The following is a 25,840-nucleotide window of genomic DNA, read 5'->3' on the forward strand; positions in this document are numbered from 1 at the left end:
GGGAAGCCAGCGTCTAACTGCTTGAGCCTTGTGATATTCCTTAGTTAGTTAGTTAATTATTGGAGAGAGGGTGGGTTTCCCCATGCACTGAGACCTGTATTGGTCCATTGTGCTTCCCTCTATGATTTCTACCAGTCTCTATATCCTACCGGTACTGGTGCTTACCATCAGTCCCGCCCAGCCAGTGAGACCGGCTCTACTAGCTGAGAGGTATCTATAATGCTTCCCCCATCTACCAGAGGTATTAGAGACTGCTGTTGGGCAGGAAACGTCGGTTAATTTGGCTCAGTGACCTCCTTTGGAGATATGACGTTCTTCTACGTGCCGTAAAGCTACGACATGGGGCCCACAGCTTAAAGTCCCTCCCAGAGGACTTGTTCCCTGAATTTTTCCACCCTTAAAAATTCGATGACCTCCGCCGGGGATTTGAACCTGTGTACTACGAGTCATGAGGTGGGAACATTACCTCTAGACTACGGAGGCCGCTTGATATTCCTTACTTTACATATAAAGAAAACACAATGAAAACAGTTCACAAAGTGTTCTAAAAGAGTCACCATTCTAAGCAAATGACTTAATTATGCCACCAGACTTCTTTATCAGAATCTCTGGATAGGGTTACTTAAGTATAACAGGAGAAGTATGATAGGAAAAACGGAGATCTAGACTAGGAAACTAGGAAAATTGGTAGATCTAAGACACTTCATCCATGACCCCATAGAAAATGGAATCGAGGCCATAAGAAGCAGAGGAATAACAGATTCAATGGCTTTTAGTTTTGGTTATGTCAATGTCTTTTGAGGCCTAAGGTGTTATGCACATAAAAATTCAAAAGATCTGTCTTATGCTATGCATTTGAAGAGATGTAGTTGTCTTGGAGCAGTAATGTCCATTGTTAACAGCTACTGAAGCACTGCATGTCTCTTTCTAATATGTTTATGTAAATTCCCCTTTTGCTTCATTTTGATGGGGCAATATGGGCAGTGAAACTGCGGTTCTTTGCCACATTCCAGTCTTACATGTTTCTGCAGAGAGCGTTTATGTCGATAAGTGCTGCCACACCCATTACAAGGGAAACATCCTGGTGATCGACTTCTATAATATATCGAGTTCAAGCTGACAACCTCCACCATGTTCTGATTTCTAGGTCTTACCATTGCACTTCTCCAAATATCTGTAACAAAACAACATCAGTGAAATCAAGTTTATAATTACATTGGAGCTGAGATTCTCACAGCAGTGACATGAAGTACAATTTTGTGTTGTAACCCATGTAATTTGGTAGAAGTAAATTATGTGTCAGAGGCACGCCAGTGGGCCTTCTACTGAACTATACACCATTACAACCATGAAGATCATACTCTTTTAGTTTATAATTCTTTGTCAAGGTATTTCAACATTCACAAGATGGAAGTTGTGAATATCTTAACACTGCTGTCCAGTGGCAATATGGAAAACAGACCCAAGAGATGAAAGTAAAAACTGGTTAGAAATAAAGAATTTGTGGGACCTGAGGTTCTCATGTGGCAACTAATGAAGACTACTGTCTTCTGGGGTGCGACTCTGTGCAGTCTGGTGATATGTACCCAAAATTTCATGGGCATCTGCTACCCTGAAGATGGACACAGCACATTCCTCCAAAACATAATAATAATAATAATAATAATAATAATAATAATAATAATAATAATAATAATTTTATTTAACATTCATCACAGTTACAAATTGTAACTCTCGAACAAGTCACATAACATAGGTTAAATATTCACCAGACTATACAGCAATACAACCCAGGTGGTAGAAATCTTTAAAATCTCTCTCACCACATCTCAGAATTCATAATTTGAAGAAAATACCAAAATAACATTTCTAATGTGCTACACACATTGGAAGTTGTTTTAAATTCAGAGGAGTGAAATAAGGAATGTAACATTAGATGCTACACAGAAAAGATAATCTTTTCAAACATCCCTGAAAGTTACACGAAATAATTAAGAATTTCTTGTTCATAAGAAAAAAAGGCTTATGCATTTCACAGTGCTCTGAAATGAAATGGTAAATGACACCATACATTTAACCAAAACAAAAATTATGTATTTATTAGTCTGTGAATGACTAACAGAGTATATCTCGTATGCTAATTAAAAAATGAAAGAATAAAAAATTGTACGGTACAAGAAAGAAAGAAAGCTGAGAATTCAATCACATACCTTACACACAAGATACAATTCAAACAAAAAATAGGAACAAAACTTGACTCAGCAATATATTGAATTGCACTCATTTTCTCAAAATGACTTTCACATTTCTAACTTTCACAATACTGTCTAAGCTGTGTTCTCAAGATATTCTGATTCATGCATCAATAAAACAGCACCGTGTTATCCAAAGGCAAGTACCTGTCTCAAATTATACACTATAACAGTAGCCTACAAATCCAATTATTAATGGTACATCTGAATTATGTTTCTTAATGGTACAAAAATGAACACATTTATGTGACAATAGAATCAACAAATATCATAATCACCCACACTCAATATTTTCAATTTGAAATCATGTAGAAGATTCCAGATGACAGAAAATGTTGTCAGGAATTACAGCAGTCATGGATCAGAGGTTCTCACAATGGTGACCTGGGACATGATGCCATGTCATCCAGTAGAAGTTCTCCATCTTCTGGGTCAAAGAGTATGCCAAGCAATGAGCAAGAAGCAAGAAGGAAGCTGGTCTCTACACATATTTTTCTCATTCACAATTTATTTTATTAAAACTTCAAATACGTCAATTTGGTACCTGAATCTTTGGCTACCTAAACCCATTTTTCAGTGTAGTCTCCTTCTAAATTTAAGCCCTTATGCCCCACAGATGTGAGATTTTGTATACCCTCATGGTACCACTCTTCAGGTCTCTGTTGCAACCAGCTCTTTACTTTGAAAATGACTTCCTCCTCCACCACCACGTTTGTTAAGCGTGATGGCAGCGGCGGCAGCAGTGGCAGTGGTGGTTGTGGTGGAGGAAGTCATTTCTGAAGTACATGTAAAGATCTGGTAGCAAGAGAGACCTGAGGAGTAGTACCATAAAGGCATATCCTTGTAGCCACCAAATGTCACTTTTAAATTGTCGTTGCTGTTATCATTGTTGTTGTTGCTGGTGTTGTTGTTGTTGTTGTTGTTGTTGTGCATGCTTAAAAAATGTGGCCTGATATTTTTCAAACACCCTACACACACATTCCTTATTGCACTTAATTGTATGGAGCAAGAAATGATGGAAAGTTTGAGGAAACAGCTGTTCATATTGCTTTGACACGTTACACTACACAAATTTAATTCAGGTGTACAAGCACTGTCATTTGTGGAACAGAAGGACAGTTCCCATCAGAAATATTCAACTTCAAATCACAGATGGCCCGCATGGAACCTTAGGTACCCACAGGCCCCATTATATTTCCTTTTTGAATACACTGTTACAAATAATCTGCCTTGAAAGGAACCAGTACTTAAAAATCTATTGCCAAAAGTCTATATCGATATTGCATACAATTATGAGGGCATACCAATTCCATAATTTTCTAAGTAATTCCATTAGGGACCCTGAGAAATTGACTTAAATCATATAAGAAATATTTAGTATGCAGTTCTTATAAAGATTTTTAGACAAGATTAGCTCAGTCTTTTAAAGACAAAGAAATGGCAATCACATACACTGGGGGATGGATGGATACTTTCATGCAAAACAGGCAGCCCTGTACATCAGAGATATTTTAAACAATTCAAAGAATTAATTTGAATTGTATAAGACTTACATATATACCATATGACCTCGTATAATGAACAAAAATATTCTGTCATTCAAAACAAGCACATTTATGAATTTCAACAGGGATTGCGCTGGCAGTGTATCAGCATATCACATAAAATGTTCAAGTATCATCTACAAACAAAACAAATTAACTAGTTAACATTAATAAACAGACAAAAGAGAAATATTGAAATACAGGAACAAACTCAAAGAGATAAAACAACTTAAAATGTCAGTTTCATAATGGCAAAGTTTGAAAGACCACATATATAGAATCTGTGGAGAGATAGATGCAATAGAATTATAATGTTACAAGGCAAAAATATGAAAAAGACAAAGGATACATGTGGAAGAGAATTCTTGGGTCAGTACAGGTTTCTAATTACCTAACCTGCCCAAAAAAGAAAAAAATTAATAAATGGTATGCTGTCAATGTCAAATCTTTATATTGACAAGTAATTACTGCTATCAAAACACATGAATGAACCATACACTCAATATACATGACATTACAAACGATTCATTTTTTAAATCACAAAGCGGTGATGTTCAAAGGATGCCGAGCGCGAATGTGATTCTTTAAACTGTTCTTCTGTGTTGTTCTCTGTGGGCAGAATGGGCACTGAAACTGTGGTTCCTTTCCACACTCATGCCTAACATGACGGAGCAAAGTCTTCTTCCACTGGTACACCTTCCCACATGCCAAACACGTAAACAGGCCAGGTCTGTTTGAACATGAAACCAGACTTCGCCTTGAAATCCTTCTGCCACTTGCTAGGAGAGACTCAAGTCTGTCACTGCTACACCATGAGCCAATTAACCCTGGAAGGAAAGTAGAGAAAACTGCCTGAAACATCAGTCCCAGTTAAATTACAAATACAGACAAACAACTTAAATGTTACATCACTTGAATTCAGAATAAACTAAAGTACAGACAGAAAAACACATCTAAAGGGTTCAGGTTCCCACTGCAATGATTATGAAAGGCACTATCTTCTGAGATGGCTTACTTGTTAACCACAGAGATGGGGGCAGTATATTCCTCCAAACCGTCAGTGAACTCCTACTGATTACACATCATCACATTCCACAAGACAACACACTTCATATATAAGGAGTTTCAATAAATTCTACATCTAATGTTGTTAAAAATATCTAATCAGTATGGATTAGATAGATGGGGCATACAGAACACAACATTTAGGATGGAAAACCTCAGGCAACAGCCTTTTTGGGAGGTCAAGGTGGAAATAAAAGTTTTGAGGTCCTCATGGAAGTGACTATTCTGATACTGATCTTCTGGATTGTAACACCACGACAGTGTATACTGACATTCTGGATACACTTTCAGCTTTCATCTTCAGGACTAAAGTGTGAAGAATCCGCTGAGTTGTATAAGCTGGGTACAAAAACATACTCAAATACCTGGGAAGGGGAGACGAAATGGAACCTGGTCTAGGCCAAAAGGGATGGTAAGCACAAGAATGGCCTTTTCACAGCTACAGTGGGATGAGATGATAATATCTGAATGGATCTTACATAAATTGGATGTGATGGTTACGAAGTGGATTCAACTGTTCTCAGTACATAACAAGGAAAGTTTTGAAGGCAATGAAGCCTCATATTGTGGTCTTCTCGATGACACTATGTAGCCTGAATGGTTGGTGCCCACCTAACAGATTATTGTGTCATAACCCAGATGATCACAACAAGAAAACTTATTTTTTTCATCTGTGTAAGTAATGACTTCTTAAGTACGATCCTAAAATTAATGTAGGCCTATATAAATGTGTGTGCATGCATGTGAGAGAGAGCATATGTGCATGTATGGCATGCATATGTATCTCAGACGATGACTCATGGACATAAGATCAAAATTCCGACATCCCCTCAATCAGATGAAATAAACACCGCCTACATGGCTGAAGGATAATCTGACACTGAGCTCAAAATCTGAATTCCTGTGCTTCATGGGCCACTAGCTCAGTACTGATCCTTTGTGGGAGTCACGTTACTGACATAAATGTTGCCGATAAACACGAAACTGAAGATTACTATCTTCTGGGATTTTATGTTGCATAATCTGGTAAAGAGGTACCAACCTCTTGGAGGAATCATCACCAACATTTCAGATGCAGCAGGTTCCTTCAATCGAACATCTGATTCACCTGATAATGGCCGGTAGGGTCGAAACATGTCATGTTGTATAATAAAGATACAAAGATGTGAGACTCTTAATATATCGGTGAAGTTCCACAAAAACAGCAAGGAGTGAGAACATAAAAATATAATACGCAGTGAAACATGATGCTGCAGTATAATACTAAAAACTTGGCACAATTTTTCAATGATTTAGTGCTAGGCATCAAGTCCTCTCAGGTCCTTTCACCTCAGAAATTCATCATATTCATGTTAATGAATGCAGGCAAATGAAAGAGTACAAAAGTGAAGAGACAAAGTTTCATGCAATACAGGGCTTGAGGATCTTGCAGCAGTGGTTATGAAGAGTTCTACCTTCCGGGAGATAATGTTCTTTCTTCTGAAAGTCAACCAACATTCTGGAGGATCATGTCACCTCCATCTTCAGGGTCAAAGAAGCCAAACACAAAATGATCATGAAGCAGGTAGCAAGTATTATATCTTACAAGACACATCTCTTGAAGTTTCAGACAAATCGATAAATTTGTTCAACAATTATGAAGAAGAACAGACACACAGACAACATTATACCACAAGCTTACATTTCATTATAGACCCAAGACTGTAAGCTAAAATTTGAATCATTCTTGCAAAGAGATCTCTGCAACAGAAAATGCTGAAAAAATTTGTCATAACTCTGCTGTCTCTCAACATCCACATAAAATATGTACAACAGAAAATGAGCCTCTATGCATTGGCCAGACAGGATCATCATGTGCCTAGAAGCTCATTTGGTTCATTGGCAGGCAAACGATTAAATATAGACAAATGTTCCTCAAACTGTGGTACTGGTATCACAGTTTTCAGTGGGAATGACAACTTGCCATTCCCACTGAAAACTGTTATCTGTGGGTGTTATTTTTATTATAAATTGACTCAGAATATGTTTGTACATACATCAGAGATACAGATTCATTTATATTACAAGAATATTAAGTGTTAAATTGTGCGTTTTCCAAGCTTTCTTCTCCCTATGGGAGTCCGCCTTCTTTTTCCAGGAGGTGCCAAGCACAAAAAGTTTGAGAACCAATGTCATAAACTACACAGCAAATTGTACATAGCAATGTCCCTTACTATTAGTTCAAACTGGTGATTGATTCAGGGTGACGACAGCGGACATGCTTCTTGAGGCTCACTTTTTGTGTCGACCTGTGCGGACAATAAGGACATTGAAACTGTGGGACTTTGCCACATTCATACTTAAAGTGACGCCATAATGATGGGTACTGACGGTAACGTTTTCCACAGTTTCTACAAATGAAGTCGCCCAATGGCTGTGCTTGTTGCAACTGGGAACTAATATCTTCATTGAGAAAAAAATTTTCAGTTGATCCAATATCACCAAATGTGCAACCCATACTGCTAGCAATCTCTAAAACATATTCTCGGCCCAGCCCTGCATCTGTAACAGAAAAATAAGCATTCAATCAGTGGGGCTGTTTTTTGTAATGTTAATAGTCACTGTCTTGAGAACCTCAAAGCTCATATCTAATCCCTGCCATGAACAGCTTAACCCCATATACATATGTAACTTCATTTAAATACCTTTTTATGTACATTAATACATGGCATACCCATTTGCCAAGAACATTCTATGTGATTTTCCACATGTCATAAATTTTCTTGTTCATTTGCTGCAGACACAAATCTTATATTCTGAAGCTAATTACATCACAAATATCACATTGCAAGAGGTCAGCATTTACAGCTCTCATATTTTGTTAAATAAAAACACTGTGTCGAAACCTTCTTGAAGTGAGAGCCGTAGATCATAAAGTACACCTACATCTAATGTCATTACAATCTCCTCATGATAAGTTGTCTTTAAGAAGAAGTTTGCTTGAGCTTCATGTAAAGTACAGGTTATGCAGCACCAACGTGTACCAACATTAACACTCTCACAGCTTTTGTATGTCCTCAATACCAAAATCCATTCAACAGTTTCTGAGACAGAAAGTAAAAAGACAGGCATGCATTATGCCCTAATTATGCATTCATTATATGCAATTCAATAAAAAGAAAAATACACAGCAAATGAATGCTGGATACCATATCTGAATGAAAATTTTAATTTACATTGAAAATCAATTTGTTTAATTCCTAAAAGTATAAACTTTCTTATGCAAATTATATAGGTTCACTGAGGGTATTAATGTTTGAAAAGTTACTCTCTGGATTCTTTAAGAAAAGTATGAGGAAAAGGAAAAATGTGTAAAAACTGCAATTAGTTATGAAGAATAATATCTCTGTAATGCAACACTGTACTGCTCAGTAGAAGTTAATGACATTTTAGAGGAAAGAACTCCTCCAAAAACCTCAGTAACTTTTTACCAGACTATATGGCATCATACACCAGATGATATTCTTCACAATCTCTCCTAATAGCATTAAAAGAATTGTTGTCAATCATAGCATGTAACAAAATCAATTTGATATGAACATAATACATACTTACTAAGAATGATGTTCAGTGTAGATGAGACACTGTAACTGAATCTTCTTCAACTTTGTTGTGTGCACAATTTCTTAAGAACATTTACAATATTATTATCGGTCTGATCACCTACCCCTTCAGACCAAAAAAAGAAAAAGGAGGTAAATTATGAGAGTCAAAATTTTCTTTCAGTGATAAAACTATACAGATGATGAAGAAAGCAGTCTTCTGGGATGTGCCACCGTGTAGATGTGGTGTTAAGCGACATTTTGGAGGAACGTATCACCTCCATCTTTGGGGTAGAAGGAAAAATAAGAAAATCCACAAGCGAAGAGACCATGAGAACCGGTACAAGCAGACTGGTGTCTGCTGAAGATGGAGGTGATACGTTCCTCTGAAACGTTGGTTAGCACCACAGCTACATGGTACCACATCCCAGAAGACTGCTTTCTTCAGAGTCACCGCCGTGAAAACCTCAAATCTTATATACAGATGATACATAAATATTACACTTATTTTCTTATTCTTTCCCTCCCTATCCAACAGCTTGTAATGTGCTCTTGTGGGAGAAATTAACTCTAAAACACTGAAACACAGCTAGAGGCCTGCATCTTCTTACTGTATGGAATTCAGATGTCAACATACTAAGTTATGAGTGTAGGTATACTGCGTCCTGACTAAACTGATGTTCAGGTGGCTCTGTAAGGGCTAAAATACATTGACATGATGCCCGTAAGGTGAAATAGTGGAGCCAGATAGCAGCCCATTGCTAGGGAATGGCTCTATAAACACATGCCCATGGAAACCCCATATGCATGCAACAACAGAAGCTGTTGTAGACGGTGTTCTCTATCAGGTCCACCCTGGGCTATATCACAAGATCTAAGTCAAGAACAGAGAAGTTCTACATAGTGCTAAAACAAGAATTTTCAATAACATGCTATATATGCAATATGTATATTTGACAAGGCAAAGCATATTCATGAGAGACAAACCCATCCTCTCATTAGAGTAAATATTACATAAGGGCTATTACCACAGGAGTTCAGTTAAAAAAAAAAAAATCTCTGGTCATGATCCTCAAGGGGCTTAGCACCAAGATGAACTGATTGGTGGCAAACCACCAGTCGTAAAGTGACTCTGACTCTGGCTTACTCACCAGGGAGTATGTGGCAGATGCTCATCTCTTTTTGAACTGTGGCACCTGTGGGAGAGAGTTCTTCACACTATTGGAAACCTTGACAGATGCACACTGGTCTGTGAAATGCACGTGGGTTTCAATATGCCTTCTGTGTACAAATACATAACTAAATTATGCAGGACACAGGCAGAAATAATCCTAAACCATCAAAATCCAATTGCACGTGGTATTAGACAAGGAGAAGCCTTGCATATGTATAAGAGGCTTAAACTTGGCGGTGGTCAAACCTACGACTGTTTGGCTGACTAACTCAGTTTTAGAATGCTTAAATAAGGCAAGGAATAACCTGCCAGATGACCTCTGTATACCTTGTATAAATGTTACTTAGTACAATGCAGCGACAAAAAGTGTGCAGAGTCCATAGTGACCTGGATGCTGTGACAGGGTGGATATACTCATGCTGTAACTACGGTGCAACAAATGCAGTGCCTACACAGAAAGATTGACACCTCCTCTTGACGAAGAGAAGGTCCCATTTCTCAAACGAATATCTAGGAGAAAAAAAATCTTGCTCAAAAGTCTCGATGAGACCTGAAGCCAACAATTACTATGCTGGCGAAGGCGAGTCAGTTCAGATTGTGAGTGGGTCTCCAGGCTGACAGCACTAACCAGCAACAGTGAGCAGGAGCCAGTGAGGCCAGGAGTTGCAGCCATGAGGAGCTACAAGACAGTTGCTAGCCAGTATGTGAACAAAGGAGCTGAGAAATCTATGGCATTGGGAGCTGTTAGCAGGTGACAACCGGCGAACACAGCAAACTGAGAAGACCTATCCTGAGCCTCTTACCCCACTTAACCTATTAAAATGTAATGTTGCCAGGCAACAGCTCTGTAAATACAGTCCAACATGCAACAATAGTGTAAGCTGTGTTTTCTGTAGATTCAAACGATGCACCAGTAGACTGGCTGGATAGTGATCATGTGATATGTGTTTACTGTAGGTCCCTGTCCATTCTGCTACTATATACGTAAGAGTGACATAATTTGTTGAGGGCAGTTATGAGTAAGTCATAAGCTAGAGGAGTGAGTCCATGAGAATTTTAGTTCCGAGGTTCAAGAGTGATTGAAGACGAAATAGCAAGAAGACTTCATAGTGATCTGAAGTGCTAGTTTCTGTGTTGAGGTCCATTGTTAGGAGACGACTAGTGGAAACTGAGAATCCTAGTGCGTGTGCAATGGTGGACTGGGAAATAGTAAATAGTGATAGTGCCATAATTACATGTAATTACTGAGAAGACGTCATAATGATCTGAAGTGCTGATTTCTGTGCTGAGATCTGTTGCTAGGAGATGACTAGTGGAAATTGAGAATCCTAGTGTGTGTGCAACAGTGGACTGGGAAGTGTTTAAATAGTGACAGTGCTATAACTACATGTAATTACTGATGGTACTTATCAGGAATAACTAAACCTGTTCATCCCATCCAGAACATACATTTTTAGTCACTAATACACGTGACAGTATGATATGCAATTTAATTAACTTATCTATCAGAATAACTCAAAAGAAAGAGGTGATAATGAAAGCTTTTTGGGGGTGGGGCTGGCAAGGTATTGCACAGAAAGTATTTATTATTGAAAGTGATATAGTTAACAAAACAAAGGCACAATGAGGTGCTTGGTCATCCACACATGGAAATTTGCCTACAGCATCTCAAATTGTATGTGACCTACGACAGGGAGTTAGTAGTACAATGTCCATTTCTCAATACAATCTTGTTAAGTATAATACTGTGGCACAGCCACAACACTCTCAATTTCACACCATGTGGTTTTTATTTTTACCTGGTTCTTCAAATGAATGACTGAAGGGTCAACATGAATGCCAGGATTAATGTATGGCTACTGAAAAACAGAACAGGCAAATTCATCAAAGGTCTTTTTAGTACTGCTAGATTTGACTTACAGCTTCTGTCTTGACATGTGACAATATCATAATCAACGCTTTAAACTGAAAACCTCTAACAAACAGCAATTATAATATGATGTGAAAGAAATTCTCAACTATTCTCTAGGAAATATTTGGAAATAATATAGTTGCATACATTGAAATTGAAAAGTCAAGAGCAAACAACAAGAACAGTCCACATTTTCAGTTGTATTTACTACCAGAAGTATATGGAAATTAGGATGGGAAGAAACACACATACAGTATTTTTCCTCAAAAGACCTCTTACATAATAAATTATAATACTTAATTTACATGCTACAATGTCTTATAATGTCTCTCTTTCTTTTTTTAAAGAAATCCAAGTTCTAACTAATGCAACCAACATGCATATAATTAAAAATTAGGAACAAAGACACCAACTGCTTCTTGCAACTATTATACAGGTACAGGATCTGAAGTAATACTAGAACATACTGAAGGACAGATTACTAAATAATCTGGATGGAGAAGAGAGTACTGAACCATCTGACAGCAATTATTTAATAATCCAAGAGATTTCCAAGCATTTCTTAATGTATTCCTTGCAAAAATGAAGGAATCAATGTCACTAAATCAATATATACATCTCATCAAATTAAACATACAGTTATAGAAATACTTTTTTATTTTAAAAAACTGTTAATTAATTTCCTTGAATAGCGCTGATGTGGAAAAGAACTTTTAATTTCAAAAACAAAATCATGTACAGAATACAACTAAGTAGATAATATTCACTCAGCGTGAATTCCAATATGGCTACATCGGTGTTTCTCAAACTTGTGACCCACTTTCAGTGCTGAAAAGTTACAACATAAACGTTTACTAACATGTAAAATGATTGGCAAAATCATTTCACACTCCATTTCGTATAAATGTATTTGTATTACATTGCCTTTCACTTCAAGGTAGCAAGGCAGGCTGGTACTGTGACTCTAATTTATGGCACATCAAGAAAAACAAATATGTCATTTACCTCATTCATACTTATTTAGACATTACATATGGCCATGTAAGAACATTCAGTTGCAGCCAAATAACTTCTTTTTTTAATTTAGATTGTTTGTGTGTGTGTGTGTGTGCACGTGGGTGCGTGTGTGTGTATACATGTCAGAATTACTGAGTTTTTGGGCTGTGTCCACTGTCCAGTGTTGTAAAAAACTAGAACACACAGCGTTTTGAAAACTGCATCTGTTTCCACCCTCAGGTGAGTGGGGAAGACACCTACTCTTTTTAAAGGACCCAACAGAGTATGTCTCCCCCTCCACACCTGAGGACAGTAACAGATCAAATTTGAAAAATAAGACAGTGGACAGAGTCCAAAACCCAAGTTAATTCTGAGTGTTACACACAATCCTTAGAACCTTGAGAATCTACATGAATTTCCATCAGTGAGAAAATGTTTAAATACCATGTGAGTTTTGAGGTTTACTTCAGATGAACACTGAATAAATCAGGAAAAATGGGACAATCCATGAAAATTCAGAATGTTCCCATTATAGGAAAGGCATTCAGGTGCCTAATATGTATGACCTAAAACTTCCATGAATATTTTAAATAAAATCTGTGGATACTGAAGATAGTAGTTCAGCATTTAAACCGCACGATTACAATTTGTTGTACTCTACATAACATGTCTGAAAAATACATGTAACCTGCAGAAAGACTGTGAATTACTTCAAACTACACAAAAAAGGACCATGTCAATATCAAATTTCTTAGTTTATCCAAAACAAAATACTGCATAAGATGAGTTACATACACTTATACTGTGACTTTTAAGAATGTGCAGCAATAATAGTTTGTTTAATCTTCAGAACACAAATATTTTAGTTTTATATGTAATGTTTACAATAGTGGCTATTCAACAGCCAAATGAACTGAAGTAAAACTGAACACAAAATTCAACTGGAATGATTTTCACATAACCAGGAACCAATTAACAAATATAGGCCAGCCCAACTAACAGTATAAATGGCTAACTCATTATCACACTTTTCTTCTTAGTTATTCTGATAAATGAGTCAATTAAAATAAATACTCTGATGAAGATGAAAATGATAATGATAAGTTGAAAAATTCTGCACTGCGCTTCCTCCTTAAATCACATTCTATCTGTATTAAGAACATCATGAACTTTATTTGCATATTAATTGCCTTATATACACAAACAGGTGCAGCTCAGAATTATGACTGAAGAGCAGATGAATGCTTAGATTTCATATGCAATATCAGATTCCCCTTCTGTTTGGTCTTCTTTGGGCAATATGGACACTGGAACTGGGGTTCCTTGCCGCACTCCTGCCTTATGTGTCGTAGCATGTTTGACCTCCATCTATACAATTTTCCACAATTAGGACAATTGTGAGTCTCTGCAACTGAATCTGAATGTGTTACCATCTGACTCAAAAGAACCTGAGGTTGATTTTCCTTGGAGATTTGTTCAAGAATGGGAAACTGCACAAAATCTGTATATCCATTCCAATCACCACAAAAATCTGTATCTGAAAGAGTGAAGAGGGCACATTTATATTAGTCAAATTTTAAATTCACTGAGACGTGTTAATAGTTAAAATTTAAGACTACAAATACTTCTAAGTATCTGCTACTGAATGTCAAGTAATAAACCAGAGACAGAGGAAGAGAGTTCATATGGAGAACAAGGGCTTTGTTAGAGTTATGGACAGAATCAAATTCTTAGTTACCCACTGCCCAACTGTAACCGAACTAAGTTTGGGGTCTTCAGGGTTATAACAATGTGTAGTTTCACTGATAATTACCCATATTTTTTAAGAAACTGCTGCCTTCCATCTACAGTGTTCAAGGTGGAGGCTATAGGTTCCTCAAAAGTCTATGAAAGTACATCATGTCATAAACCAGAAGACCACATACACACTATTAATATACTCTGCTACAAAAACCTCAAACCTCAGCTGCAACTGAACAAATTATGATGAGGCATAATACAGAATGTCTTGAATTATACTGGTCACCTAGTGGTGTCAGGATATGTAGAAAGAGCCCACCACTGGACCAATGGTGGAACTTGGACCTTTCTAACAGACCCAATTATGGTGGAACCTACCTAGTTTCCAAACTGAGGGTGGAAACAAATGCAGTTTCCAAAATGTTGCACTGCATTTGGAATAGTAGAAGACAAGATCCAGAATTTGAGTAATACTAAACCAAAAGACTGAGTTTTGTGGCCCATCATTCATACCCCTTTTGAATCAGAGAGTTGAGTACCACTTTACAAAGCACAAATGTTTCCAGATGAAAATCCTGCTATGCAAATATTGTGCTCTTTATCAGATTTCGGTAAAATGTTACTTCTATTTTTTGAGAGTGAGTACTACATACTGACTTACATAACATAAGCGGCCTCCGTAGTCTAGGGGTATCGTTCCCACCTCGTGACTCAAGGTATGCGGGTTCAAACCTGGCGGAGGTCATGGAATTTTTAAGGGCGGAAAAATTCAGGGAACAAGTCCTCCAGGAGGGATTTTAAGCTGTGGGTCCTGTGTCATAGCTTTACGGCATGTAAAAGAACCTCATGTCTCAAGGGGACCTCTGAGCCAAATTCAGGACATTTCCTGCCCAACAGTAGTCTCTAACGCCTCTGGTAGATGGGGGAAGCATCGAGATACCGCTGAGCCAATAGAGGCCAAACTCGCTGGCTGAGTCCGGACTGATGGCATGCACCAGTACCAGTAGAGTATAGAGACTGGTAGAATATCACAGGGGGACGCACAATGGACCAACAGCTGGTCTAAGTGCATGGGGAAACCCACCCTCTCCAATAACAACAACAACAACAACAACAAAACATAAATTTCTAGAATTTGATTTGTTTCATTCTGGTCCGTCACACTAACAATATTATAAAAAGATAAAACAGTTCGGTCCAGTGTGATTTGTTTTCTTATTTCAGCTCTTCATGTAAGGGCATGAAGAATTGAAATAAGGAAACCAGTCACACTGGACTGAACTGTTTTATCTTTTTATAATAAATTTCTAACTTTGAAGCCTTATCAGTATTGTCATGCTGACCTACATAAACAGACAGAAAAGTGAGTTTTTGTTTTTCTTGTCAAACACAACAAACATCAAATAACTCACTTGCATTTTACTGTGCATAACTGAGTTTATTGGTCGTACAGCATCGCTACATATTTCAGCTCATGGAGCCATTGTCAGGCAATATATTAACAAGACTACTGAATTTTGCCCCCTACATAGATCAATATATTGTGTTTATCGCCATGTGTTACGAATAAAATGAAAAACATGGCATGCTTCTCTCACTTTCACTAATCACCTTACTGAACCTAAACTGGTTTAGACACATTATTAGGAAGGGGAGGGGGGAACAGTGATCATAATAATGGTCATATTAACAACCCCTTTAACAATGTGAATGGAATAGTTTAACTGTAAATGACAGCACAAAGGGCATTTAAAGTGGAACAGATCCACCAAATATACAGTGCTCTGACATCTGCACCTTGCCCAGACTAAAGGCACATCAAGTTTTATATGTAAAGCTCATATATTCAGAGATCAAATATTACAATCATGTCCAAACTCTGAAAATGGTTTGAAAAGTGGTTATCATGCAGCAAAGTAATATTCTTCATTCACTGCCTGTGAAAGGACATGAACTCAACACACATGCACATATAAAAAACAAATGACACAAGAAATAGTTTGTGTTTTCTTAGCTGGAATGACATAAACTTGACACAAAATTTATGATGCTTTCAGTTGTCATGAAGAAATCAGATACAGCTACAACATACTATGATCTTCTTCTTCTGACATTATGTCTTACTGCTTTCTATGGTACAAAAGATAAATGTAATTAGGAAACACTGTCCATTTAAGGTCTGAACAAGCGGCCTCCGTAGTCTACAGGTAACGTTCCCACCTCATGACTCGTGGTACGCGGGTTCAAACCCGGCGGACGTCGTGGAATTTTTAAGGGTGGAAAAATTCAGGGAACAAGTCCTCCGGGAGGGACTTTAAGCCGTGGGTCCCGTGTCGTAGCTTTACGACATGTAAAAGAACCTCATATCTCCAAAGGAGGTCACTGAGCTAAATTCAAGGACATTTCCCGCCCAACAGTAGTCTCTAACGCCTCTGATAGATGGGGGAAGCATTATAGATACCGCCAAGCCAGTAGAGGCCGAACTCGCTGGCTCAGTCGGGACTGATGGTACGCACCAATATCGGTAGGGTTAGAGACTGGTAGAATATCATAGAGGGAAGCACAACGGACCAATACTGGTCTCAGTGCATGGGGAAACCCACCCTCTCCAATAACTAACTAACTAACTAACTGACTAACTAACTAACTAACTAACTAACTGACTGACTAACTAACTAACTAACTAACTAAGGTCTGAACAATTCCTGGGTTTCATAATATATATATATTAAAATGTACTCTCACGCTATCTGTTGACAATTCAAGCATACATTTATTGTTTTACAAGAAAAGATACATGAAACGAAAAAGTAGCATTTATTTTCTAAATTAAAGTCAGTACAAAACAGATTAATTAACACAGTTAAATAAATAACATAACAATTACCACACACCACACAAAAAATAATGCCCAGTTAGAATACAGTGTCTATGCAAGTACCAAAACACTGACAAGCACTCCAATATGTGTTAGTGTAATCAACGTATGGAATGCACCCTAAAAATATGTCGCTTTAGGTTTGCATTATAAATCGTGCGCTTTGGACAATAGGGACATTGCAACTGTGGCTCCTTGCCACATTCTAATTTCAAATGTCTCTTCAGTGTTCGCAAGTAACTGTACATTTTCAAGCACCTGGGACACTGGAACTTTCCAATGTCTGTGTAACGTCGTTGGGTTGAAGTCAGTGTGTAACTGACACTGACACTTGGCTGATGAAATGTTGCATTTTGTTGAATAGGTTGAAACTGTGAAGAAGATAATTCTGTAAAGAGAGGAGTCACAAGATTAGTGTAATCTTGACCAATACAAAACTGTCGTCTAGCTCACATTTTTTATAGTAATTTCAAAATGGAAATGATGTTCGAAACTCAGTGCACATACTGAGGCTAGTCATCAGACAAATTAAAAACATCAGAAAAATGAAAAGGACCTCACTTACTGAGCAGTCATTTGGACATTTTCCTTTACTTTGCATTGGTCTTTATAACTGTTTCTTGATTTATTCCAAAGTTGCTCTATCAACTCCACAGATTATATTATAATGTCAATTTTAAATAATACATCATTGAACATCACAGTTGTTTGGCAAAAGTTTCTTTGTATGTAAGTTTGAAGTCCTGAATATGACTCTCAGCCTGGAGGCCAGCTACATCACGACATTTTGTGGTTCTCATCCGTCCCTCCAAGGAAATGCAATGACAGTGCCTTAAATAAGCCACAACCAATTCCTTTCACATCCTTCTGATTCATCCTTTCCTAGTAGCTAACTGATCAACAGTACACAACCAATGAAGCTGAAAAAACATGATCGTGTAAATCAGGATATAAATAAGCACAGATGAGAGACAACTGGAAAGAACAAAAATGTTCCCTTTTATAAGCTGTTCCTGGGGAGGAGGTACCGAAGTTATGAGTTTTGAGTTTCAATGATAATGACTGTTCATATCGTGGTACTCTGGGTTGTGACATGATGTAGCCTTATAGATGGATACCAATATTTCAGAGAAACCAGCTGCCTCCATCTTCAGGGCTGGAATGAATGGAGGGAGAAGGGAATTAGGTTATATGTCAGGTTGCACAAGAGGTGATCATTCAGATCCATGGAAGAGGAGACAGAACACAGTCCAGCCACCAACAAGACCGTCTGATGTCAAAACAACAAGCTCAATAATGAAGTTTGCAGAATTACATCAGTTATAGATCACAGCATCTATTGGCAGTTTTCAGGTACACAAAGAGTACAAGGAGTGATTCATGACATTCATTCAAGCAAAAGTGCATCTTCGGTTCATACATGGAGACACATAAGAGGCAGGATGTAAAATATAACCTCATTCCCAACCTCACCTCCAGATGTGAATCCTGTTTTCACAAATCAGTTTTTAGTGGACAAAATCACACTACATAATTTCATACAGTCATGGGTATGTCCATTACATCTACTCTCACTTCATAAAGCAGAATCCTTCATGAAAAGCTAACAGTCAAGTTCATCCCTGAGTGAAAATACATGAATAGTGATGCAACTTATTTAGAGAATTAGAAATCTTACCTCTGGCATCTCAGTACATACTATCTCTTATGCTCTTTGTGATAAAAAAAACAGAAACAAATTCATAGTAAATTCAGAGATTCATAGAATAAATACTAGACAGCAAAATAATCTCCATCAGCCTCTTGTAAATTTGAGTAAATACCAAAAGGGGCTTTATTGTTTAGGAACAAAGGTCTATAATAATTTACCACAACATAATAAGGATATATCGAGTGACACAATGAGTTTTGAGGTACAATTAAAACAATTTTCATATTTACATTCTTTTTATTCATTACAGGAATATTTCAGTTATAAATCTTTTTAAGATGCGAGTAACTGTCTTACTTTACAATTTAAAGAGACAAGATTATCAGCCTGTGTTCTAGTTTTTAGTTACTTATTTTAGATATACATAATTTTTATATCACTCTATACTAGTCTTTATTTAAATGTATTATACTATTAATGTATGTTACACAAAACTCACTAATGACATTGTGTTTTAACTATTGAATTTTTAATTAATAGACTTGTATAAAACTGTACAAATTGTATAAGGTTTGCCATTACTTTTACTACTAAAATTAACTTATTTATTATACTGTATATGTTTCATCGGTATTTTATTACAAATGTGTATGCTATTGGATGACAACTGTAATTCTTAGTTGTGATTGTAGTTGTGATTAGTTGTGACTGTAACTAGGACGATCTCCACATCCGCATGAGAATGTATTCTCGACAGGATTTATGGAAGGTGAATAAATGAAATGAAATGAAATGAAACATAAGCCCACACCACAGCTTACAGAGATGACTCAGAGCTGCACAGAGAGAGGGGGAACAGTCAGGAGGAGGAGCAAATCAGCTGTAAACCTATGCTTTGCTAATTATCAAGTGCTGTCATGTGTCATCTGTACCGGAAAAGGGCACAGGGACTAGACTAAATGTTCACATGACAGTAATAATAGAAGTCCCACACTTTATGGAACCCGAAGTGTCACTGCTATACTCACAAGAGATAGCAGTGAACCGTATCTCTGGACAGTTGAATCCAATCCACATCCTAAAGCCCCATTACTTTCAGATGCAATTTAATATTACCTTCCCATCTTAATTATCCCAAGTGATTTCTCTTCCCTTCATGTCTTCTCATTAAAATTATATATGCATTTCTTGCTCCACCAATCTCATATTCCTTGATTTAATCATCATAGTAATATATGGATGATGGGACAAATTATGAAGCTCCTCTTTACACAGCTGCTGCCAGAGAAGCATTGAAATATCTCACCAGCTTATGAATATCAGAAGTATACTGACAATAGAATCTACTAACATTCTAATGATCATGTAACAATCTACATCAGTAACTGATGTTACATCACTGTTCCCATAACAGTTGAAGTATAGTACATTATTATCAGTCTGCTCCTTCCCCCCCCCCTCATATACAGAGTATATATAACAAAGTGATGCAATTATGGAAAAATCTCTCTTGAGAGTTTGACAGCTTTATACATTTTTGACCTCACTGAATCTGAGAAGGTTGTCTGCATGTATGTGAGTCTGTTTCCACGCGTATATATATATATATATGTACGAACATGAGCCTCACTAGTGCCGCCTGAATGGTTGGGCTGATTTTATTCATATTCAGTATGTAATAGGCTAAATGTTATGGCTTGATGAATATGAACATTATAGCTCCAAAATACTGACCCTTCAAACGGACCAAAAAAACAAAATGGTGACTTTCTCTAAAACTCCTCTAACATGTTTCGTTAAATTACAAAAAAAATATATATGGAGACTGGCTTTCAAACAAAATTGCATAGGTGGTACTTTCAGAAAAGCAATGGTAAGCACACTGGAGGGTCAAACGTGAAATGTCATATATGAGAAGGATTAAGCATGTCTTTGCACCAATTTTTAATATTGTGTCAAGTTCTCAGTTTTGTAACAATGAGAGAGAAGTAGTTGGGTGGCTGCAAATGTGGCTGGGAAGAAATGTGTGATGAAATAGCCATGGTATAGTTATTCATCTTATGTCTGGAGATGGATGAAAGACATGAACTACCACAGTCAAAATAACAATTACCTGGCCAAGACTCATACTGGAAAATGCGACTCAGAGGTATGCCACGTGACTTGGGTGACAACACATCAGTATTAGATATGAAATACATCAGCCAATAAGATGAACCATCATGAAGAAAATACATGAAAAGTCACATAACTATAAATATATATATATATATATATACATACACAGCTGTACAACCTAAAATGTGTGGCCGGCGCGTATGGCTGACAACCTTACTGCCATCTGTGAGCCGACTGTCTAGATAATGTGTGCTCCTAAACATCTCACAACCATACGGGCCTTCATGGCCTGTTACAGGGATAGCTTTACTTTTTTACTTACAACCTAAAACTGTATATTTATTATGCAAGGAATCATAAACAAGTAAGACAAAAAGAAAGTAGCTTCAACAAAACACTGAAATAAGAAAGCGACATGAGAACAATTATCTGATATTGTTCTTCTGTGACTGTATACATACGCTCTCATTTCTTGCTTCCAATTTTTAAAAATTATGTCAGTGATCTCTTCACTAAATATTTCTGCACAATTTTCAAATGCCTAACTAATTCCATGAATCAGAGTACTTCTTGATAAGCTAACAGTCCCTCAGACACTCAATAAATTCCCTGTCTTGAATCCCCAAGGTTTGTTACCACACACACAAAAGCCTGCCACTGGTCCAACATCCTCACATAAAGTAATTTACAGGATGCATTCTTTTAATGTGTTTCTTTAAGTCAGCATTGTGGGTTGCACGTCTTGGACAGAATGGACACTGAAATTGTGGTTCCTTGCCACATTCCAATTTTAAGTGCCTTGTTAATGTTCGAAAGTGGTGATAAGTTTTTAAACATTTGGGACATTCAAACTGTCCAGCCTGCTTGAAAAGTTGCTGTTTTGAATTAGTATAATGCCTGGACATGCTGTGAACTTGATCAAAACTTGCATTCCGTTGAAAGGACCACAAATCTGAAAGTAGCAATTCTGTAAAAAGAAAAAGAAATATATAAATATATTAGTGCTGTCTTTACAAGAAAAGAAAACTGCAGTACCTAAATATCTTCCAAAACTACATACAAATTTCAATATAATTTTTGTGTGCTTAAAATGTATATTCCACAACAATAACAAAATGCTGCTGGTATCAATCAATATGTACTGAATTTCGCAGACTGCCTCTGAAAGCATATACACACATACTGAACCAATGACTTTAAGCTATATAATGGCAAACCCCGTCTTATTCAGGAATTGTTTTTATAACAAACACATATATACGTTAGTGCTTATATATCATTCAGACTCTGAACACACAATTAGGCAGGTCTTGGTCATTGACAAATAAGGAGAAGGTGAGATGGAGATGCTCACTCATAGACAGAAGGTTATGAATAGTAAGATGAGAGGGCAGGGAGCCAAAAGAGAGGAGGGAAAGAAAGATGTGGGGCGGGGGCGGCAGTGGTTGTAGTAGCAGTACATAGGAGATTATAAAGAGGCAGGAGAGAGAGGAGAGATGAAGGGGAGGAGGGGGAAGATATAATGGATAATAAGACCGTGAAGCACAAGGAAAAGAGGGACAAGAAAATGATAAAGTAGAAAGAGAATATGAGAAAATGACTTACATCTGAAAGGGATACAGCTTCTACTGAATATATTTGAATATATTTATCATTATAATAATGTTCCAGGTACCCATTATGTGCAGAATTGCCCTTCGTTTCATTGACTTTCCTGCTGTCCTGTAAATGTCTGCCTGGATGCATAACTGTACAAGACATAAATCGGCCTGGCATCCTGACTTGAAAATGGCATCTACCACATTTAAGATAACAAAGTATGATATCTGAGGCTCTCACAGCAGTGACAATGAAGATTACTGTGTTCTGGGATGTAACATTAAGCAGTCTGGTAGATCCATCTTCTAAGTAGAACTCTTCTACCCTGAAGATGTGGCTGCAGGTTCCTCCAAAATGTTGCTAAATATGACTAGACTACATGGTGTCACATCACAGAAGAATAACTTTTCTGGGCCAAAAAGTGGCAAATCATAAAGGATGTATGGGTTGGACATGTAACACAGGTGCAGGAAACAAGAAATGTATACAGAATTTTGGTCAGAAACACTCTCTCAATACAGTCAACTGAAGGAAGGACATACAAAAACAACAGTGAGCTTTGGTGTTAGCTGTGATGAGAACTTTCTGCTTCTGTTATCCGAGAATGAGTTCACTTCTCCAGCCCAAAAATGTTGTTTTCCTATAATCAAAGCCTGAACCAAAGCAGGGTATTAATTTATAATACTGTCTTATCTATACAAATATACATATTTCTGTGAATTTCTCCCTTTACCAGCTGTCATTCCTCCATATCCTGTGATTGCCCAACCTGAACATAACTTATTGTTACAACATAATACTATGAAATAATTTAATTATGAGCATAAAATTGCTACAAAAATGGATGTTCATTCTGTCCATAAAAATACCACAATGTTCTAGCATATTTAAATAGAAAAGAAAAAGTTGGTGGCAGTAAGTATGTAGTCAAGTACCATGAAGCGTAAGTAACCTGGCTAACATCTCTGATGATTTTCTTGTGTCGCCAGGCAAATGCTTGAACAGTAACTCGGAAGGTATTCAAACTACATGCAAGACTGGCTGAACATCATGTTCTAGACTGGGGCATTACATTCTTGTTGGCAGATATTCACAACCCAGAAGAGCATAATCTGAACTATCAACACCATGATAATCTTAAAACTTACATATATTGTGCAAAAGCGTACTGTTAATCAACTATCTACCTATGAGATTGGCTTTCTGGTAACAGAATGCAAAGTTCAATACTACTAACACCAAAGTCCACCAAGAGACTGAATCCTGAACTGGTACAATTCTGTGTAGGATTTGAGGTTCTCATAGTGGTAGTTACAAAGACTTCTTTCTTCTGAAATATAATAACTGTGTAGTCCCTTGAGAGTCAACTAGCATTTTGGGTGAATATGTCACCTCCACCTTCAGCGTAAAAGAATAAGCCAAGCAAGAAGCCAACATGAAGCATGTAGCAAGCAGAGACTTCTCAGACAAGGAAGCAACGTGTTCCTCCAAAATTCTGATTGACTGTCAACAAACTACATAGCATTATATCCTAGAAAACACAACTCTTCAGTATAATTAAGTTCTTGTACTCAAAATTTACCCCCCTTACATACATTTTAATATTATGTTCCAACTTTCTTGTTCACTTTCCAAGAAGTTTCACCATCAAAACTCCATAATTCTGTACACATTTCTTCTTTCTGCCATTCTGAAGAAGACATTCTCTAATAACCATAATGACAAGATGTTAAAATTATGCATAAAATTCTATCTTCTTTATAATCCATGAATTTTATTATGTGTTAATATATCAAATAGTTATCAGTCTTTGGTATATCACAAACTATTCTTTAATTTAAAATTATGGATAACAGCATAACTATGAGCCTATATCACACTAATGGCATAGTTTTAATAATATCATTCATCTTTGTAAGTTGTAGGAGTGGGATAACACTGAGTCCCTTGGTACTGTGGCCTCAAATAGGCATACTGTACCAGTACTACTCTGTCCACCACAAATCCCACATGGACTATCATGGAACTGAAGCAAGGTATCTGAGGTGGGAAGCTGGTGGCTGCCTCAGCTGTGACAATCAAAATTCACCTTCATGAAATATACATCAGTGGCACTGTGCTACAAGCCGGAAGGTCGCGGGTTCAAGTCCCAATGAGGTAATTGGATTTTTTCAATTTACCTAATCCTTCCAGCTGCACTATGGCCCTGGAGTCGACTCAGCCTTAAACAGAAATAAGTACCAGGAACTAATTAAATAATTTTCCTGGGGAGTAAAGCGCGGCCAGCATGTAAGGCTGACAACCTTACTGCCATCTCTGTGCCGATTGTCTAGATAATGTGGGACCATCAACGTCTCACAACCCTACGGGCCTTCACAGCCTATTACAGGGATAGCTTTACTTTTACTTACTTTTATGAGTCATGCTGGACATTTGATTCTAATATAAAATTATGATATTTCCCTTTCATATGCCTACGTAAACTTGTCATTCGAGTAAATCGAACATTGCATATTGGACAGGCAAACTGTGGTTCCTTGCCACACTCTAAACGCACGTGAGTCGCAAGATTGCCTTTCTGCCTGTATATTTTACCACACTGAATGCAAGTAAAACCAGGACCACTTTGATTTTTAGAAGTTATCCTAAGACTGGTCATAAATGTTGTATTTTTGTTAGAACTAATGTTTCCAGTCCTTGAAGAGAAGATTATGTTGTCCTGGGCTGGTAATGTATCAGCATGATGAAGCAATGTTCCTGCATCATCTTGATCACATCCTGTAAAAGGCAATCACCAGTCAAATAAATAATGGATTGTTAACTGAGTTTAAATTAACTCCAATGTTTTTAACATTCTAATCTTTCAAGGGCAAAGTATGTACATAGAAAATCCTCCTGCCAACATTGACACATAAATTTATAAATGACAATTATAGTAGAGCATTATTTGTAGCCAGATTTGCCTTCCCCCTGCAAGGTGATGGAATTACAGACTTCTCAGTGCAGAAAAATGTACCCGTGAACGGGCATTTCTGTGTCCATTCACGAACTTATGGGCATTCATCCCCTAAGTACTTGAGTGTACTATGCTCATCAACACCAATTTTCAGGAAACTGGGTATGAAGTTAAAGAATCAGATTCAGTTTAAATGTCTTAGAACAAAACTCATTCTGAAATTTCACATTCACATGTAAGGTAAATCTACAGAAGTATATCGAGATAATTGAACACAATATGGATAATTAGAAAAGTGTATTAACGCATTTTCACACAAAAGTGAAGACAGTATAGTCCAAAACTCAGGTGATGATTTGTAGTCCTCAAAATGC

General features: G+C 37.2%; 1 protein-coding gene across 35 annotated transcripts in view; it reads right to left on the minus strand.

Moving 5' to 3' along the window:
- LOC111862456 (longitudinals lacking protein) overlaps window positions 1-25,840 on the minus strand; it is a 595,591-nt gene that overhangs the window by 414,707 nt on the left and 155,044 nt on the right. Inside the window, exon 5 of one of the 35 annotated variants that reach the window (XM_023847907.2) lies at window positions 4,307-4,623. The exons of 33 other annotated variants lie outside the window; for them this stretch is intronic. In XM_023847907.2, coding sequence (XP_023703675.1) covers window positions 4,334-4,623 — 290 coding nt within the window. In that variant the 3' untranslated portion in view covers window positions 4,307-4,333. Of the gene's footprint in view, window positions 1-4,306; window positions 4,624-7,074; window positions 7,403-25,840 lie in introns of those variants that run through there. One more of the 35 variants, XM_023847891.2, reaches the window with a different exon arrangement.

The sequence above is a fragment of the Cryptotermes secundus genome, unplaced genomic scaffold (genome assembly GCF_002891405.2).
Source record: "Cryptotermes secundus unplaced genomic scaffold, Csec_1.0 scaffold816, whole genome shotgun sequence".
Lineage (NCBI taxonomy): Eukaryota > Metazoa > Arthropoda > Insecta > Blattodea > Kalotermitidae > Cryptotermes > Cryptotermes secundus.